We start from the raw sequence: 20,316 nt of genomic DNA on the forward strand, positions 1-20,316 counted from the left end.
TTTGGGAGGCTGAGGTGGGCAGACCACCTGAATCTGGAGTTCGAGACCAGCCTGGCCAACATGGTGAAATCCCATCTCTACTAAAATACAAAAATTAGCCGGGCATGGTGGCATGTGCCTGTAATCTCAGCAACTGGGAGGCTGAGGCAGGAGAATTCCTTGAGCCTGGGAGGTGGAGGTAGCAGTGAGCAGAGATCGCACCTCTGCACTCCAGCCCAGGAGACAGAGCTAGACTTCGTCTCAAAAAAAATAGAGACATTAAATCTCTCTCATGACACTACTCAAATTTATGAAGTTTGATAGAATCCAAAATAAAGGACTTTAAGAGGTTTTTAAGTAAAAACAGAGTCATGTGCCACATATCAATGTTTCAGTCAATGACTGTATATACAATGGGGGTCCCATAAGATTATAGTACTAAGGGGGCCAAGATGGCCAATTAGAAGCAGCTGCAGTCTGCAGCACTCAGCAAATGAAAGCAGCAAATGAATTCAGCACCTTCAACTGAAGTATCCAGGTGGTCGTATTGGGACTGACTGGGCAAACAGCTCAACCCACAGAAACAGAAGAAAAGCAGGGTGGGGTGACGGCCCAACCGGGAGCAGCACTGTAGAAAGGAACATTTCCTCTTCAAGGTTTCCCTTCTTGTTAAAGGATAATAATAATCATAAATGTTAGAAATAATTTATTTTAAAGACTAACTTTGTTCAAACCTCCTTGCTTTGTGCTAATAACTTTGTTAAGCCCTATCCTAAGTAGCTCACAGGCAAGTAGTACATTCTATGTCCTTGTACCTTAACCAAGATAGTTGTGCTAGACGTGCTCACAGGTATGTCCCAGCTCGCAGCCTTAAGAATGTTACTACTTTTCTAAGTCCTTTAGTAAACAACTTCCTCTTTTCCTTTGTCCTTCCATTGCTTTCACCTATTTAGAAAAGTTTTAAATTATTATCCAGTTAGGTTTTAGTTTAGATTGTGAGGTCTGGCTCCAGCCAACGTAAACAAGACATAGCAGCAAAGACAAGCTGCGTAAAAGACATAAATTGCTTCCCTCCTTTGTTCAAGTGTGCTCTTGCCATTGTTCTATCCGTAAGGAGCACCCGTTTTGCAGAAAGTAAAATTGCCTTGCTGAGAGAACTTTTTGTCTAAATGCTGATTTTTTTCCTTGCAGGACTGAAGAACAAGCATTCTAACAGCACGAAGCCAAAGGAACACTCAGTCCCAGTCAAAGGAAGTGGTGAGTGATTGTGCAATCCTGCCCAGGAAACCACACCTCTCCCATGGATCTTTGCACGTAGGAGATCCCTTTGTAAGCCACACCACCAGGATCAACACACAGACCTGTATTGATCCTGGTCTCCACAGAAATACAAACAACCATCAAAGAATACTATAAAAACCTGTACATATACAGGTCCAATACACAGACCTGTACAGAGTCCTGGCAGAGCAGCTGCTGGGGCATACACAGAGACTCAGGAGTTTTGCATACTTGGCTCCAGGATTCCTGGCAAGGCCAGAGATCTGTCCCTACATCCTCTTAGGAGGGGAACTGAATCCAGGAAGCAAGTAGTGTCATTCTGTGGGCCCCACTGGCTTGGAATTCCAATCAAGTTTGCCTGAGAAGGACCAAATTCCCAGGGGGAGGGGTGGCTGCCATCTCTGCAGTTCTGTCAACTTGATTATTCCAGCCTGCCGGCTCTGTAGAGTCCAGATAGTCTGGATAAGGAATGGTCTCCCACAACACAGCGCAGCTGCACTACCAAAAAGGAGCCAGACTTCTTCTTTAAGCAGATCCCTGATCCCATTCCTTCTACCTGGGTGAGACCTCCCAACAGGGGTCTCTAGCCACCTCCTAGCAGGGGCAGTTCAGGCTGGGAACAGGTCAGTACGCTGCAGGGATGGGGCTTCCAGAGGAAGGAGCAGGCTGCCATCTTTGCTGTTTTGTAGCCTTCACTGGTCAAAGCCTGTATAACACTTGGTATGAGAGAAACTGAGGTAACTAGGGCCTGGAATGGACCCACAGCAGCCCTACTATTAAAAACAGAAAACATCATCAATGAAAAACCTGACAAAAACCCCATTCAAAGGTTAACAACCTCAAAGATGAGAAAGGATCAACACAAAAATGCTAAAAACTCAAAAAACCAGTGCCTCTTTTCCTCCAAATGACCGCAACGCCTCTCCAGCAAGGACACAGAACTGGGCTGAGGCTGAGATGGCTGAATTGACAGAAGTAGCCTTCAGAAGGTGGGTAATAACGAACTTTGCTGAGCTAAAGGAGCATGTTGTAACCCAATGTAAAGAAGCTAAGAATCATGATAAAACATTATAGGAGCTGTTAACCAGAAGTAAAACACTCCTCAGCAAATGCAAAAGAACTGATATAACAGTCTCTCAGACTTCAGCACAATTAAATTCACTTAAAACCACACAACTACATGGAAATTGAACAACCTGCTGCTTAATGACTCCTGGGTAAATAAGTGGAATTAAGGCAGAAAGCAAGGAGTTCTTTGAAACTAATGAGAACAAAGAGAATATACCAGAATCACTGCGATGCAGTGATTAAAAAAATGCAGTTTTAAGAGGGAAATACATAGCACTAAATGCCCACATCAAAAAGCTAGAAAGATCTTAAATCGACATCCTAACATCACAACTAAAAGCACTAGAGAACCAAAAGCAAACAAACCCCAAACCTAGCAGAAGGCAAGAAATAACCAAGATTAGAGCAGAACTGGAGACACAAAAAACTCTTCAAAACATCAATGAATCCAGGAGCTGGTTTTTTGAAAAAATTAATACAACAGACTGCTAGCTAGATAATAAAGAATAGAAGAATCTAATAAATACAATCAGGAATGGTAAAGGAATATTACCATGGTCTCCACAGAAATACAACCAACCATCAAAGAACACTATAAAAACCTGTACGTAAACTAGAAAACCTAGAAGAAATGGATAAATTCCCGGACATATACACCCTCCCAAGACTGAGCCAGGAAGAAATTGAATCCCTGAACAGACCAATAATGAGCTCTGAAATTGAGGTGGTGATAAATAGCCTATCAACGCCCTATCCTCCCACCAACAAAAAAAAGCCCAGGACCAGATAGATTCACAGCTGAATTCTAATTCTACCAGAGGTACAAAGAGGAGCTGGTACCACTTCTACTGAAACCATTCAAAATAATTGAAAATGGAAAAGGAGGGACTCCTCCCTAACTCGTTCTATGAGGCCAGCATCATCCTGATACCAAAACCTGGAAGAGCTACAACAAAAGAAAACTTCAGGCCAATATCCTTGATGAACATCAATGCAAAAATCCTCAACAAAATACTGGCAAACTGAATTCAGCAGCACATCAAAAAGCTTATCCACCACGAACAAGTTGGCTTCATCCTTGGGAGGCAAAGTTGGTTGAACATATGGAATCAATAAATGTGATTCATCATAAAAACAGAACCAATGACAAAAACCACACAATTATCTCAATAGATGCAGAAAAAGCCTTCAGTAAAATTCAACATCCCTTCATGTTAAACACTCTAAATAAACTAGGTATTGGTGGAACGTATCTCAAAATAATAAGAGCTATTTATGACAAACCCACAGCCAATATCATACTGAGTGGGCAACAGCTGGAAGCATTCCCCTTGAAAACAAGCACAAGACAAGGATGCCCTCTCTCACTACTCCTATTCAACACAGCATTGGAAGTCCTGGCCAGGGTAATCAGGCAAGAGAAAGAAATATAGCATATTTAAATAGGAAGAGAGGAAGTCAAATTATCTTTGTTTGCAGATGACATGATCCTGTATCTAGAAAACTCCATCTCAGCCCAAAAGCTTCTTCAGCTGATAAGCAACTTCAGCAAAGTCTCAGGATACAAAATCAATGAGCAAAAAATCACTAGCATTCCTATACACCAACAACAGGCAAGCAGAGAGCCAAATCATGAATGAGCTCCCATTCACAAGTGCTACAAAAAATACCTAGGAATATCACTAACAAGGAAACTGAAAGGCCTCTTCAAGGAGAACTGCAAACCACTGCACAAGGAAATAAGAGAGGTCACAAACAAATGGAAAAACATTCCATGCTCAGGGATAGGAAGAATCAATATTGTGAAAATGGCCATACTTCCCAAAGTAATGTACAGGTTCGATGCTATTCCCATTAAACTACCATTGACATTCTTCACAGAATTAGAAAAACTATTTTAAAATTCATGTGGAACCAAAAAGCCTGAATAGTGAAGATGATCCTAAGCAAAAAGAACAAAGCTGGAGGCATCATGCTACCCAACTGCAAACTATAGTTCATGGCTATCGTAACCAAAACAGCATGGTACTGGTACAAGGACAGACACATAGACCAATGGAATAGAATGGAGTGCTCAGAAATAAGACTTCACACTTACAATCATCTGATCTTCAAAAAACCTGATGAAAACATGTGAAGGGGAAAAGAGTCTCTATAAAGTGGTGCTGGAAGAACTGGCTAGCCATATGCAGAAAATTAAAACTGGAACTCTTCCTTACACCATATACAAAAATTAACTCAAAATGGATTAAAGACTTAAACCCAAAACTATAAAAACCCCAGAAGAAAATCTAGGTACTACTACTAAGGACATAGGCATGGGCAAAGATTTCATGATAAAAATGCTGAAAGCAATTGCAACAAAAGCAAAAATTGGCAAATGGGGTCTAATTAAAGAGCTTCTGCACAGCAAAAGAAACTATCATCAGAATGAACAGACAACCTACACAATGGGAGATTTTTGCAATCCATCTGACAATGGTCTAATATTCAAAATCTACTGGGAACTAACGCAAATATACAAGAAAAACCATTAAAAAGTGGGCAAAGGACAGGAATACTTCTTCACTTGTGGCCAACAAACATATGGAAAAAAAGTTCAATATTACTGATCATTAGAGAAACGCAAATCAAAACCACAAGGAAATACCATGTTATACCAGTCAGAATGGCGATTATTAAAAAGTAAAACAGATGCTGGTGAGGTTGTGGAGAAGGAGGAACACTTACATGGTTGGTGGAAATGTAAATTAACCATTGTGGAAGACAGTGGTGATTCCTCAAAGACCGACCTAGAGGCAGAACTACCATTTGACCTAGCAATCCCATTACTGGGTACATATCCAACGGAATACAAATAATTCTATTATAAAGATACATGCACATGTATGTTCACTGCAGCACTATTCATGATGGCAAAGACATGGAATCAACCTAAATGCCCATTAATGTGAGACTGGATAAAGAAAATGTAGTACATATACATATATACCACGGAATACTATGCAGCCCTAAAAAGGAACAAGATCATGTCCTTTGCAGGGCCGTGGATGGAGCTGGGACGCTGTTATCCTCAGCAAACAAATGCAGGAACAGAAAATCAAACACCACATGTTCTCACTTATAAGTGGGAGCTGAATAATGCCAACACATGGATACCTGGGGAGGCAACAACAAATACTGGGGCCTGTTTAGAGGGAGGAGATTGAGGAAGGGAGAGCATCAGGAAGAACAGCTAATGGACACTGGTCATACTACCTGGGTGAGGGGATGATCTGTACAGCAAACCACCATGGCACACGTTTACCTATGGAAAAAACCTGCACATCCTGCACATGAACCCCAGAATTGAAAAGTTGAAGAAAAAATCATACCATATTTTTACTGTACCTATTCTATGTTTAGATATATAAATACCATTGTGTTATAACTGCCTATAGTTGTAAATACAGTAATGTGCTGTACAGGTTTGTAACCTAGGAGCAACAGGCTATACCATATAGCCTAGGTGTATAGTAGGCTATATAATCTAGGTTTTCATAAGTATATTCTATAATATTTGCACAATGACAAGACTGCCTAATGATACATTCTTCACATATATCCCCCTCATTAAGTGATGTATGACTGTATAAAAAAAGTCTGCTTCTTTTTAAATTCACATGTTTAACAAAGAAAAATTCCTAGGAAAAACATTCTTAAATGACATTTATAAACATGTTAAGGAATGTTTGTGCAAACTGAAAATTGCTATACCAGTCATGCTAGTACATGCTAATAGAAAAGTAGAATAAAAGAAAAAAATGCTGAAATTAAGATATAAAAACTATTAAGAGATGATATATCAAATAAAAACCTTTACAGGTTGAATACCCATAATCTGAAAACCTGAAATGCTCCAAAATCTAAAACTTTGGGTGATGACATGACGCTCAAAGGAAATGCTTTTGGATTTCAGATTTTTGCATTAGGAATGCATAACTGGAAATGGAAATATTCCAAAATCCAAAAAATTTCTAAATCTGAAACACTTCTGGGCCCAAGCATTTTGCATAAGGGATACTCAATCTGTATTATTTGTGTGTGAGCATGTAATCTGATAAATCCATCTTACCTATTTTCATTTTTAAGGTAAACAACTCATTTGTTCTATAATAAGCATTACTAAAAATCATTTAATGTATACTTAGAATTATGAACGAACATACCTTTCTATACTTTTAAGTAGTTTATAGACACACAAATGCAAATATAAATGCCACTTGGCATACAGAGTAAAAATATTACACAAATGACATTATAAATAAACTAGAACTCACAAGATAAAACATGAGTTCTAAATTTTATAGTCTCACCGCTTTTGCTTTTGAACACCTATAAACTTTCCACAAAAATAATTGACCTTATTGTTCATTTTTGGCTAAGGAGGCTGATATGACAGATGAAATGTCAGGAGCCAACTAAACCTTCATCTCTATTGTAAAAACAATGACAATTTTATCTAAACTGTCAAAAATATCCTAGAATAAAGTAAGAAATGCTCAGAAAATTGCTATGTATGTGATACCAGTATTCATTGAAAAAGTATCCTCCAATCATTATAGGCAACCAAGATTCAAGACATTTACATATAAATATCACACATTAAATTCCCAAAATATAAAGTCTGTTAATGTAAAACATTAGAATGCCATGAAACTTCATCTGTGGCATATGGGGATGTGTGTATTTGGTGGTGGAGAAGACTGCAGAAGAAAATGTTTTTCATGAAAGGTTCTAATGATCAAGAAGCTATATAAAAGTATTATCAGTCTATAGGATACATGCTCTTAAAATACAAAAGGGGTGTTCTTAGCATCTTGTAACTTTGTAAAATCCAATTTCCTCTAACTTTTAAATTAGGCCACAAATTTAGAATCTCATTAATAAATAAATGGTTATGACCAGGCGCAGAGTGGCTCACGCCTGTAATCCCAGCACTTTGAGAGGCTGAGGCAGGCAGATCATCTGAGGACAGGAGCTCCAGACCAGCACAGCCAACACAGTGAAACCCTGTCTCTACTAAAAATACAAAAATTAGCCAGCTGTGGTAGTGCACGTCTGCAGTCCCAGCTACTAGGGAGGCTGAGCCAAGAGGATCGCTTGAACCCTGAAGATGGAGGTTGCAGTAGGCTGAGATTATGCCACTGCACTCCAGCCTGAGCAATAGAGTGAGACCCTGTCTCAAAAAAGAAAAAAAAAAGTGTTATACATATACATATATTTAAACTGGGCTAACTACAATAGAGAAATTCTCCACCTTAATTAGCAGCTGAGCATTCAAGTTTCAACACCAGAGCAGCATTTAATATATCTGAAGGTTTGTACTTAGCAGTACAAATTCAGATACTTTCTTCTTCCCTCTATCTAAAAAAGTCCAATCTCTTCCTCTTATTCCCCAAAGTAATTTATTCCTTTACTAGGCTTTTAAAAAACTTTCAATATCTTCACTAATTCTTCTAACTATAAAGGGGAAACAAGGTTCCAATTAGGCACTCATCATTTTTAATACTTTCGTTATAGATTATTCCCACAGAAGTTGGGCAACTAATCCATTCAAAGAGGCCATGCTTGCATAATAAGCTCCAGATGGATAGGTCCATAGGTGGGAGGGTAAGGAGTTGACACCACCTCAAAGAGCAAGAGAATCGAAGTAAATATGGGCGGATGGTTAAGATTCACAAATAATGAACACCTAATAAAAGCATTAGGCCACAAAATCTTATGTCAAGCTCACGTTAGAGTAAGCATGCTGGGAAGGAGGTTTCCAAGAAACGTAGATGCTTAACCAAACAAGTATAAGCTTACTCTGAGAGGATAAAGGGAAACTTCAAAGATCTACCTCCTATCTGCTACAAAGAGGATGAACTATGGTATTGATTTCATCACATGAATCTGTGAGGCCTGTCTCTAAGAAGAGTGAATTCTGATTATACATATTCTCTTTCCCTCTTCATACCAACTGCTGGATTATTTGCCAAAAATAAACACTGTTAAATCTGTTTCAAATGCAACACGAAGCCTGCTTTCTTCTACCCCTTGAGATCTTATTCAAAGGTTTCTCTATGTTCTTTTAATAGTTTCTACAATCCCACCAAGAAGGTTTTTCAGGTCAGAAAAGAGTAAGGAGATTTTATTTCACAAGTAAAACATAGCAATTTTTTCCTTCACCAGCAAGATGGGAATAATATGAGTACTCATCTCAAATGGTTATTACGAGAACTAAATAATGCTTTTAAAGTGATCAGCACATTATCTGACATTCAAGTGTTCAATGACTGTTGATATAAGTTATCTTCCTCTGATAATATTAACTAAATTTGAAAGGATAACATCAGAAGAGTTAACATTCAATGCCAACTACTAAAATATTTTATCTTCAGTACCTGGCACGCATCCAATAAATGGTTTGTAACAATACATTCTTCCTGAGGTGAATTATGGAACTAGGTTATTCAGCAGTGACTAGACACCTAAAACTCCACTCCAACCTGCCACCTTCTTCGCAAACCTCAGGCTCACCTAATTTCCAAACAAACTTTTTCATAAACACCATTCAGGCAAGGTGAGACTAAAAATGCAAATCTAAATAAAAGGTACTTTATAGAGATATAATGTAACAGTTTACTTAAAATTCACTTTTCTTATGGAACTTTGTACAGGGACAAATGCAGCAAGTAACTACTTGACCCTTTGATTCTTCAATATTAAAAGTTCAATTACAATCTCTGAATTAAATAGACTTTATCAGTTTTTTTTTGTTTCTTTTTACTCTAAGTATACAGAATAAAACTAAGATGACTGAAAGATACAGTTTCATTTAATACAAACCTTCTTGTACTCTATCCTAAATACTAGGAAATAGAAAACAATTCCATGTATGTGTTATGAAACTCCAGATCTGTAGTACAAAACTGTAGCTAAAACTAGTTTCCAAAACTTACTGACAGCTAGGGCCCAAAATGACCTAGATTCACCAAGCAGATATGCTGAATGAAGATTTGGAAGGAGGAAATGGACCTACATGGGTTGGGAGGACAGAAAACCAGGAACCAGGATGGTAGTAAAGAGTTTCATTCATGTGGGGTTGTCAGTGGTGGCTAACACGGAGTGGGCCAGGGGAATTAGGGTAAACAGAACCTACAGTGGTAGGTGATTTAAAACAGGCAGCTCTGTAGCAGGCCAGTTTAAAGGTGTGGTTCTAGAAGTTTCTAGAAGTTCAAAATACAGTCTGTTCCTTTTGCTCTCCCAATGTGTCTGGAAACTACTATATTCCCTCTAATAAATCTCTCAGTTTAAACAACTGATTTAAATTCAGTTGTCTAAAACTAAGAACCCTGACCAATAAACTAGAAAAAAAAGAACATTTCAATGAAAGTCAATAAACTTTTCTATCTATATAGAGTTCACAAATATGCACAACAGTTTTTGACATCTTCACTAGTTTCACATCTGCTCTATTTTGATTCATGTGATAGTCACTGAAAATAAATGCGAAATATATACTTAATACTGGTGATATGACAATTTATATCTAAGAATTCCTTTATACATGATTGATCAATTTTCATCAGTCAAGATGGTCTTTTTTCAACTCTCATGTATTACTAATATCAAAACAGAGGAAAGTCTAGGAGTTAGTCTTTAGCCTAATTTCAATTGACAAAAATAATTACTAAAAAGCAGAATTAGAAAATGCATGGGAAATACAAAGAATCAAATTTTGCTTTTTGTTAATTAAATAAATGATGAGTGCTCCAAAGTCACAAATCTGGAATCTGGATATTTAAACTTTAAAAAATTATAAAGCCAACTTCAACTAAAAGAAGAAGCCCTCAAAACATCAAAGTACGTTGTTAAACTTATTTGGATATAAAATAATCGCTGAATCAAAATGAACTGAAATAACTGTAAATAAGACATGAAGTCTTGTGTATATCAATCTGAACCAAATATTTAAAAGAATCAGGCAGAAGACTCAATGTTAACATGACTTATAATCTATTTTACAGATTCTGACAATACAATTTTCCATAAAAATGGTAACTTCTGAGGACATAGTTTTAAAAACCATATATTTTAAAAATAATATAAATATTCATGTTAATACCACCTATATAAACTCATACTATAAAGGAGCACATTTGATGAACAATTTGAGTCTCCTGACAGCAGTAAATGTTACCTTAATAAATATTTATAAATTGAGGGGAAAAATTTTTTACATTTTAATAATTAATGTTTCTGGCTATATTGTAGGTATTTCACATATATCTCATTAATCCATGTAATGAGTCATTGAAATAGAATTATCCCCATTTTTCTTAAAGCAATTAAATAGTCTGAAGTACAGATTACTTAGGTAACTTGAACAATGAAATAAGTGGTAGAACCACATATGAACCCAGATCTCCCTAACGTTTCCAAAGGATTTTTTTCTATTAGACCATTAAATTATTATTAGATTTATTATTAGATTTTTGAAAGAAAGGTAACTATGAGATTTTTGAAAGTTAACTCAATAGCAATTCTATAATTTTTTCATACATAAATATAAAATATTCTACCAAATAAACATATCTTCCATCTAAATTAAATGTTAAGAGTTAAAGGGAGGAATACGGTATGAACTTTGGTCTTTGAAGATAAAGTTGAGTACTCTTGACTAATCACGTGATAGGAAATGATGAAGACTCTATACAGAAAAATCAATATGTAAACAGGGTTTCCTAATACCTTTTCTACTGAATTAAACTTTTTTGAAGTTTACTGACCTATTAATTGGATCTGTTCAATGGCCTAGCAAAGGCAATGGTAGACTGTCAGAGGCAATAGTCGTTTTCATTTGTCACAAGCCTGGTAATTAAACTCATTAGCCTGCCAATCAACTGCACTGCTAGTGAAATTTGTAAAAGCAGAACAAAATAGCTTACCGTGCACATGGATGTCTTTGTGATTTTCAGAGTAAAATCTGATGAAAACTCCAAATCTGAGATAGATGTTGTATGGCAATCTATATGCTACCCATTAAAAAGGAGTGAAGAAAGAGCTTAGTAAAAATAGTCCAAAAGCCCAAAAACAACAACAACAACAAAAACAACCCAGACAAACACTACTTCTTTTATGCACAAATGATTATTAGAAACCAATGTTTTGCAAACTTTAACTACATGCTAGTTTTTGGAATTATTTATAAGTTTAAGGAGTACTAGTACTATCATTTTGTTAATTTTTGCTTAAATTCATTTAACTTAGACTCCTTGTAAACAACAGTATTTATCAAATCATAGCTCTAATGTGCTAAAGTTTTCCTGACACACTAAAATAAATACTTTCAAACCAAAAATGTTTTCCTGTGTTTCACCTAACATTTTGCCTATCGTGTATGGTACACCCAACACAATTGCTATAAATTATGTGTCAATACATTTATAGGAACTGCCAACTTGAAAACACAGGCTAATGAAAAGAAAGTTGTTTTAAAATTCATGTATATAATTGTATTTGAAGATAGGTTTTGATAGATATGAGGAGAAACCACACAATTCAAACAAAACAGCAAAACTATGGAGATTCAACCCGGAGAAAAAAATAGCGAATTATCTTTATTTTCCCATTCTGCCTTTTTCAAATCCTTCTCTATTATACTTTGGAGAAGGGATGGAATCACCTTTCAACTACAGGAGTCTAATCAGAAATGTGCTGTAAAGACCATCATCAGCTGACCAGTCAGGAGAAGATCATAACCCAGTGAATGCAATTAATGTAACCACACACCTGAGACACTATTGAAAACAATTTGAGAAAAAAATTTAACAGTACAATGTGTTTGTGGGAGGACTGGAGAATACAGAACAAACTATTTACTTAAATAAATGTAAATAAATGTTAAAAAAAGAAAGGAGTACCTACACTTTTTAACACCTTGTTTTCAGTTCTAAATTTTTCTATCTCAACTATTTATTGATAGTAGTTTTTGCATTAAGCAGAGATCACTAGAGAGAGAAATCAGCAACCTCCACCAACTCTCCTCTTTCTGCTCAACTTTAAGGCTTAGTTGGTCATAACTGTACACTCCTATCCTGAGCCAAAGAGCCCAAATAAACCCTTTACTATCAGTGTACCAGAGCACTGAACAGTCTTATAACCATCAAGCAAACTGTTTTTCTTAAAAGCTGAACGCACTTTTAATCAGCCTGCTCTTGTTAAGAAACTTCACGTTTATTACTCTATACTAACTTTTAATGCTGTATCCATTTAAGAAAACTAAATATGTACTAAATACTTTGTACAGAGAAGAAATATTGATGCTATATGAAAGTAACAGCATGATTAAAAAGAGAAGACAGCACTTTGGGAGGCCGAGGCAGGCAGATCACAAGGTCAGGAGATCGAGACCATCCTGGCCAACATGGTGAAACCCCGTCTCTACTAAAATACAAAAAATTAGCCAGGCATGGTGGTGCATGCCTATAGTCCTAACTACTCGGGAGGCTGAGGCAGGGGAACTGCTTGAACCCGGGAGGCAGAGAGATTGCAGTGAGCTGAGATGGCGCCACTGCACTCCAGCCTGGGTGCCAGCGAGACTCTGTCTCAAGAGACAAAAAAAAAAGACAATATCCTGAACCTAACACTGAACATATTGCTCTAGATTTGATTATCTAGTTGAAACAGACAAATTAAGGAGTTAAGCAGTATTATTTTTTGCTGCAAAGTTATTAGTGAACCCATGTAAATTCAACATAGAAAAATTCACAATAAAACCAGAGATTAACATGGCAAAAAATAAGTTGACAAAATACAAAAGTAATTAACTGAGAAATCTGAACCTAGTAGGGCTTTCGTTTCATGGGCAAATTCACTACATGTAATTCATCTGAAAACGCTGGAAGAAATCTGAATGAGAGAAGTTAAACTGTGTGGAATATATGACACAAATGAATAATCTGGCTATAAATGAGAAGCTAAAATAAGGCTAGGAGGGGGTGATGAAGCAGAACTAATAATACAGCAGGACTTTTTACCTTGATTAAGCCAAAGTAAATATAAATTGTTAACTGGTTCAGAGTTAGATTTGAAGGACTGTAAAACTGAGTGTAAGGAGTTTTAATATATAGAGAAGTGATTCCAAAGAGATGATATAGTCAACTGGTAAACATGACCTCAATTTGTTTTAGACTGATTACAATGGGAAAAGTACTGTTTTGAAAGCCCACATATAAAATCAATGTATTATTTTCAAATGCTGAACTAAGAAAAATAGCAATGCCATTATAAAAAATAAAGTTAGCAAAACACCTACCTTAATACCACAAGGTTCTGAAATAAGAGTCTTCGGATCTAAAACTTCCACAACAGCTTCTGGAATAACTGCTTTCTTCATGCAGGACATCTTGAAGCCATAGACATCATCCCAAAAAGCAATTCTATCAGCATGTTTATTCACATCACTCACTGCTACAAGGCTGATAGTGCAAATGTCAGGGTAGACTGTAACAAATAAAATGCCCGAAAATTAAGCATTATCTCCTTTTCTTATGGAATATATTTTTTTAAAGGCTAAATATAAATATCAAATCCATCAGTAAGGATTACTAGCAATGGGAGATTAATGAAGGTATAGATCAGGAAAAACAACCATGCTTCATCTTATAGCCTCTTTTAAAAACAGATACCCATTATTGGCCGGGCATGGTGGCTCACGCCTGTAATCCCAGCACTTTGGGAGGCCGAGGCGGGTGGATCATGAGGTCACGAGATTGAGACCATCCTGGCTAACACGGTGAAACCCTGTCTCTACTAAAAATACAAAAAAATTAGCTGGGTGTGGTGGCGGGTACCTCTAGTCCCAGCTATCTTGGGAGGCTGAGGCAGGAGAATGGCGTGAACCAGGGAGGCGGAGCTTGCAGTGAGCAGAGATCGCGCCACTGCACTCCAGTCTGGGAGACACAGCGAGACGCCATCTCAAAAGAAAAAAACAAAAAAAAAACCCAGATAGCCATTATCATGATGATAAGATTAAAACAGGGATTCCAATGATAGGGTCTGAATTAAAATAGGATCATATAATTAAACAATCCTGAAATAAACATATTTATTGATATTAAAACTTAAAGTGTGCTAACTTAAAAGGTACTAGATCTTTACTTATTCCTATATTCCTCTAAAAACATGCAGAAAAGGACAAATCATTTAAAAAGATATGTAGCATGTAAGAAAATCATGTAATGGGGTTTTATCGTTATACAGAAGACCACTTCATATTACTGTCATTTAATAGAAAAATATTTATAAGCATAAAGTATGTGCCAGACATATGTGCCAGTCTAATTTACAGACTATGGACACATATCACTACCCTCAATAAACTTATATTTAGACAATTTTTGAGGAAGAAATGCACAGTTATTTGTGAGGTAATAAATACTAAGAGTGAGAGCATACAAGGTACTAAGGGAGCTCATGGCAAAACTAGCTAATTCAGACTTGGCTGGGGCAGGGGAGAAGGGATAATATATAAGATAAGAACTGAAGCCCAGTGAGTTGGGAGTGGGGAGGGAAAGCGTATTCTAGGCAAAGTGAGCAGCAGTGTGGATAAAGGGTCACAATAGATGGGATGGCCCATATACAATCTAATTTAGAGAGAAATAGACAAAAGGCTAGAAAGTTAAGTAGAGACCAAAGACTACATGCTGAGTAAACCAAATGAGTAAATTGGACTTTATTCTAAGAATGATGATAATCCAGTAAAAAATTTTTACATAGGGTAGCAACATGACTAGATTTTGATTTTAGATGAACCACCTAGAATGCAATGTGGAGAATAATGGGAGAGTCTAAGATGAAAACTGAGACAAATTAAGAGATCGTTAAAATAAACCAGGTGATCTGAACTAGGATATTGCTGTGGGAAGGGAAAGGATGAGACGTATTCAAGGGATATTTATGAAGTAGAACTCAGAGGACTTTGAGACTGACTGGCTGTGGGAGAAAAGTCAAGGATGACAGCATTTAGCTTCAGTAACAGCACAGATTGTGACGGTATATATTATAATAGGACATAAATATGGGGAGATTCAAAAGGAACAGGAGCATTTAGTGCTTAAGAGACAAACAGATAAAAATGTCTGAAATGTAGCCGAATACAAAGGTCTGAAATTCAAAAGAGGTTATCTAAGTTGAAGACATAAATTTGGAGACCATAGGCATATAAATGAAAGATAAGTAACAGGAGTTCACGAGACCTAGGGAGAGTGGATGATGAATACTAGAATTCAAGGAACTTGACCAAGAAGCTGGGGCCACAAAAGTAAGAGAACCAAGAAGGCATGAGTTAAGGAAAGAGTGATTAAAGGAGAAACTCTCCACTAATAACAAGTAAAGAAATAACAAAATTAACTTTGTCTTTCCCATATCTCAAATATCAACTTTTAGGGTACTCATGAATTAAAAATATAAATCACATGTTCCCATATCAGCAAACTGAAACAAGTGTAAATGTACCAAAGAAATGCAGCACAAACAAACAAACAAAAAATGAGTATTAACTAGCTTTCAGGTGTAAACAGTAGAAAAATTACCCCCTCCTTCCTCCAAACATTTATTTCCACAGCCTTAGCAATTTTATTATTCACTAATAGCAGCACTAAATTATTCTCTAAATAAAGCCCATGATAAGATCTACTGGCATCAAAGCACCTGCTTCCAAATCTAACTTGTGAGATACTCAGAAAAAACTACCTAGTACTAAGTCACTGACAAGAAGTTTCTCAAGTCTTCCCTGATAGGCATGTGAGGGAGGTATGCCAGCTGCACCAGAACAGAGTCCATGGCCATGCAAACTCTCCCCTTCCTCCACAAACAGGTAAAGCCTCTGGATTGTGTTTAAATTCTTGACTTATAAAAATTCTTCAAAGTAACTGATTTGTTATTGAAAATGTTAACTCAGTAAGAGGATCAGCCATAAGGAAGTATATTTAGTTTCCTGAACCAGATCCTTAAGATGAGAAACACTGAATAAAAAAATAAGAATTTGGAAGCAACGTTAGGTATGTGGCTAACTTCCTGATACATCCTTTGTTGGACTGAATAATTATAGAAGCTTTCCCACATTATGCCCTGTCATTTCATCATTAAAGAGGAACATAGTAAGGGTATAGTCAGGTGGTCAGGAAACATTTTTTGTGAAGTTACCAGTTTAGGTTTTGTGGACAAAACTGAATTTTGTTGAAACTACTGCTTTCTGCTATTGTTGGTGTGAAAGAAGCCACAGACAATATGTAAACAAATAAGCATGGCTGTGTTTCAATAAAACTTTATCTACAAAACAGGCAGCAGGCTAGATACAGATACCCTTGACATAAATGAGCAGAAATGGAGGGAGGTTATTATCAGGGCCACCATATGGTCCGAGTGCCATTCACACTATATACTTCATGGGAACTGAATATCCTCCGGAGTTGTGCAGTGCACAGACATTCAAGATACTTAACATAGTTCATACAGTTCTGCTATTTTAGAATATCTTTTAAAATCTTACTGAAGTTTTAAAATGCCATCAGTCTCTCTTATCAGGGTCAGCAGGCTGTGGCCCATAGTCAAATCCAGGCTGCTGCCAGTTTTTGTATTAATATATGAAGTTTAGCTGTAACACTACCACATTCATTTGTTTACATGTTGTCTATGGCCACACTGCGCTACAGTGGCAGAGTTGAATAGCTGGGACAGGGGCTATATGGCCTATAAAACTGAAAAATATTTACTATATGGCCTTTTACTGAAAAATTTTACTTATCTCTGGTTCTATATTAATATATTAGTGACAGCATAAAAATAAAGATAACTTTTTCATAAGAAAAAATCATAACTTACTAAAAGTAATAAAACAATTTTGAATATGTTGGTAATTAGAAGAGAAACTAAAGAAGAACATGATTTTATTTTTGGGTGTTGTGTATTTTTCAAATTATTTGTCTTTCACAAACATACAGAAAAGCAGTTTTTATATTGCTAGAATTTGGAAATAAATTATTTTTAATCTTTCAGTTAGTAAGATCTATGAATATTCATAAGGATATATAATCAGTGTTATAGGTCAATTTGGTTCTATATCCACCTCCTCACAGCTGGCTAAAATCTTGGACCACCTGCCAGAATCCTGACTAACCCTTTACCTTCGCATTCTGACACATTTGTCATTTGATTTTTGTCAGATAGAAGCTATAATTGAATAATTATTTCTTCTTGTAGGTGAAATTAACAAAGCGCTGATTGGACAAAAGCACCCTCTTAACAGACCATTTATAAATTCATGGCTTTGACATCTGTGTCCTTCTCGATTCACTGCCCAGAATTCATTTGTCACTAGAACGGCTCACATGGTGAATAGATAAAAATGGGAAATCCTTTATCCCTTAGAAATGCCTCATAAACTTTTGGACACTAAAGGATAAGATAGAGGTGCATAAAGAAACAATTTCTAGTAAACACTAGGAATTTTGTATCACTGTTTGTATAAATAACCACAGAGTAAAAAGATTTAAAACAAAGGAGATAATAAATAAGTCAAAATAAACCACTTTTTTCCACAATATATATGAACAATATGAAGATTTTAGTGAAATAACAATGGTAGCAAAAATGCTTGGTATGCGTAAAAGAAAATGTACTAGAAAGTCACCAAATGGGAATTAAATGAGTTTTAAAAATTAGTTTCTAGTTTATATAATAAAGGTATCTTTAAAAAGTAATATTTACTTGGAAATTGGACTCATTTCCCCATCATTAATGTATAAATAATGAGTAGACCCACTAAAGCTTAGCTAAGGCTAACATATAGCTGTAATATGCTTTGAAAAATTACACGCTGAAAAATAGAAAATGATACTACCGCTCTATTACTGAACAAACTCAAACTAATAAATGTGAAAAAAGCAGATCTGAAGATGAGGAAGTAGACAGTTATGAAAATACTAAAGGAATCCTTTAAGCACTATGAACCAACGCCAGTGGCTGATTATATTGAGATAATCTATGTTAACGTGTAGAAAATGTGAAGTGCTGAATAAAAGGTAAGTGTTAATACCACAATGCTTAAATTCATTTCATTAACTTTTATAAAGTATAAACCTAATGCTAATCTCATGTGCACCAGTTGTAACTCAGACTGGGAATTAATATTTATTAAGCAACTACTTTGTGTCAAGCATCTCATTTAGACTTTTGAATAATTTTACAAAGTTGGATTATAATCTTCATTTTATAAATTAAAAAAACTTAAATTCAGAGAGTAACTTGGGCAGAGAGTAACCTGCCCAAATACCTGGTCTTCTTCAACTAACCAGATAACTAGTCAGCTGATATAGCAGAGATTCACCTTAAGGTCTAATTGTGAAATCCATACGCTTTCCATTACGCATGATGCCACATTTTAATGCTTTTCAAATGGAAGAAAAGGAAAGAGGAACCCCACGTTCCTAAGGTAAACGGTACTTGTTGGAAGAGAAGGAGAAAGGGGGTTGAAAAGAGTGGAGATAAATAAAATTTCAGGACAAAGTAAGGAAAATGGTAACATTTAAGCTTATTTTGCTCTGAGCAAAGGAATGAGATGACAAGGCAAAAACAGAACAAAAACACAAAAGGAAACCAAGCAAGCAAGGTGAAGAGATCAAGACCAGCCTGGCCACCATGTTGAAACCCCATCTTTACTAAAAATACAAAGAATTAGCTGGACATGGTGGCAGGCACCTGTAATTCCGGCTTCTCGAGAGGCTGAGGCAGGAGAATTGCTTGAACCCAGGAGGCAAAGGTTGCAGTGAGCCAAGATCGTGACACTGCACTCTAGCCTGGGTGACAGAGACAGACTCCATTAAAAAAAAAAAAATAAGACAACTTAAAAATGAAAAGATACATTATGCTCATGAACTAGACAACTCAATATTAAAATGTTGATCATTCCCAAATTGATATATTCATTCAATCCCTTCATAATTCTAGCAGTCTCTTTTTTTTAAGCAGAAATAGCCAGATTTTAACATTTATTTTAAACTCCCTCTTGCCACATGACCAAACTATCAAAGCAATTTTTAAAAAGGTCAAAATGGGGAGACTGTCCTTACCTGACCAAGACTCAGTATAAAGTTACAGTAATTAACAGTATGGTACTGGTGAAAAGACAGCCTTAAAGATCAAATGAAAAGAACACAGAAATAGACTTACATGAATACGGTCAATTAATTTTCAAGATATGCCAAGCAATTCATGGGAAAGAATAGCATTTCAATTAAGGGTGCTAGAAAATATTAATATCTAACTTTACCTCACACTATACACAAAAATTAATTTGAAATAAATCATAGACATAAATGTAAACACTGAAACTCCAAGAAGGAAACAGGAAAATTCTGTGTGACCTTGAGTAAAGCAAAGATTTCTTTTCTTTTTTTTTTTTTTTTGAGACAGAGTCTTGCTCTGTCACCCAGGCTGGAGTGCAGTGGCCAGATCTCAGCTCACTGCAAGCCCCGCCTCCCGGGTTCACGCCATTCTCCTGCCTCAGCCTCCCGAGTAGCTGGGACTACAGGCGCCCGCCACCTCGCCTGGCTAGTTTTTTTGTAGTTTTTAGTAGAGACGGGGTTTCACCGGGTTAGCCAGGATGGTCTCGATCTCCTGACCTCGTGATCCGCCCGTCTCGGCCTCCCAAAGTGCTGGGATTACAGGCTTGAGCCACCGCGCCTGGCCTAAATTTCTTAAGATATTTTTCTTAGTATGACGGAGACTGAACACATGTTAAGAGTCATCTGTATTTCCTTTTTTGTGAGCCACCGTTCAATTATTTGTCCAATTTTCTATTGGGTTTGTAGTCTATTTATTTATATAATCTACTTATATGTGGGAGAGATTAGCTTTTTGTTGTGACAGAAATTGAAAAATTATTTTCAGTATGTAGTTGTT

General features: G+C 36.4%; 1 protein-coding gene across 6 annotated transcripts in view; it reads right to left on the bottom strand.

The window, feature by feature from the left end:
- LOC105487011 (protein arginine methyltransferase 3) overlaps nt 1-20,316 on the bottom strand; it is a 129,043-nt gene that overhangs the window by 33,658 nt on the left and 75,069 nt on the right. For all 6 annotated transcript variants that reach the window (XR_011610769.1, XM_011750275.2, XM_011750274.2 and 3 more), the window contains 2 exons: nt 13,670-13,857; nt 11,301-11,387 (listed from right to left, as the gene is read on the bottom strand). Coding sequence is in view for 5 of the 6 variants with exons in the window: in XM_011750275.2 (XP_011748577.2) it covers nt 11,301-11,387; nt 13,670-13,857 (275 nt within the window). In the remaining variant the exon portion in view is untranslated. The remainder of the gene's footprint in view (nt 1-11,300; nt 11,388-13,669; nt 13,858-20,316) is intronic.

The sequence above is a fragment of the Macaca nemestrina genome, chromosome 12 (genome assembly GCF_043159975.1).
Source record: "Macaca nemestrina isolate mMacNem1 chromosome 12, mMacNem.hap1, whole genome shotgun sequence".
In the NCBI taxonomy this organism is placed as follows: Eukaryota; Metazoa; Chordata; class Mammalia; order Primates; family Cercopithecidae; genus Macaca; species Macaca nemestrina.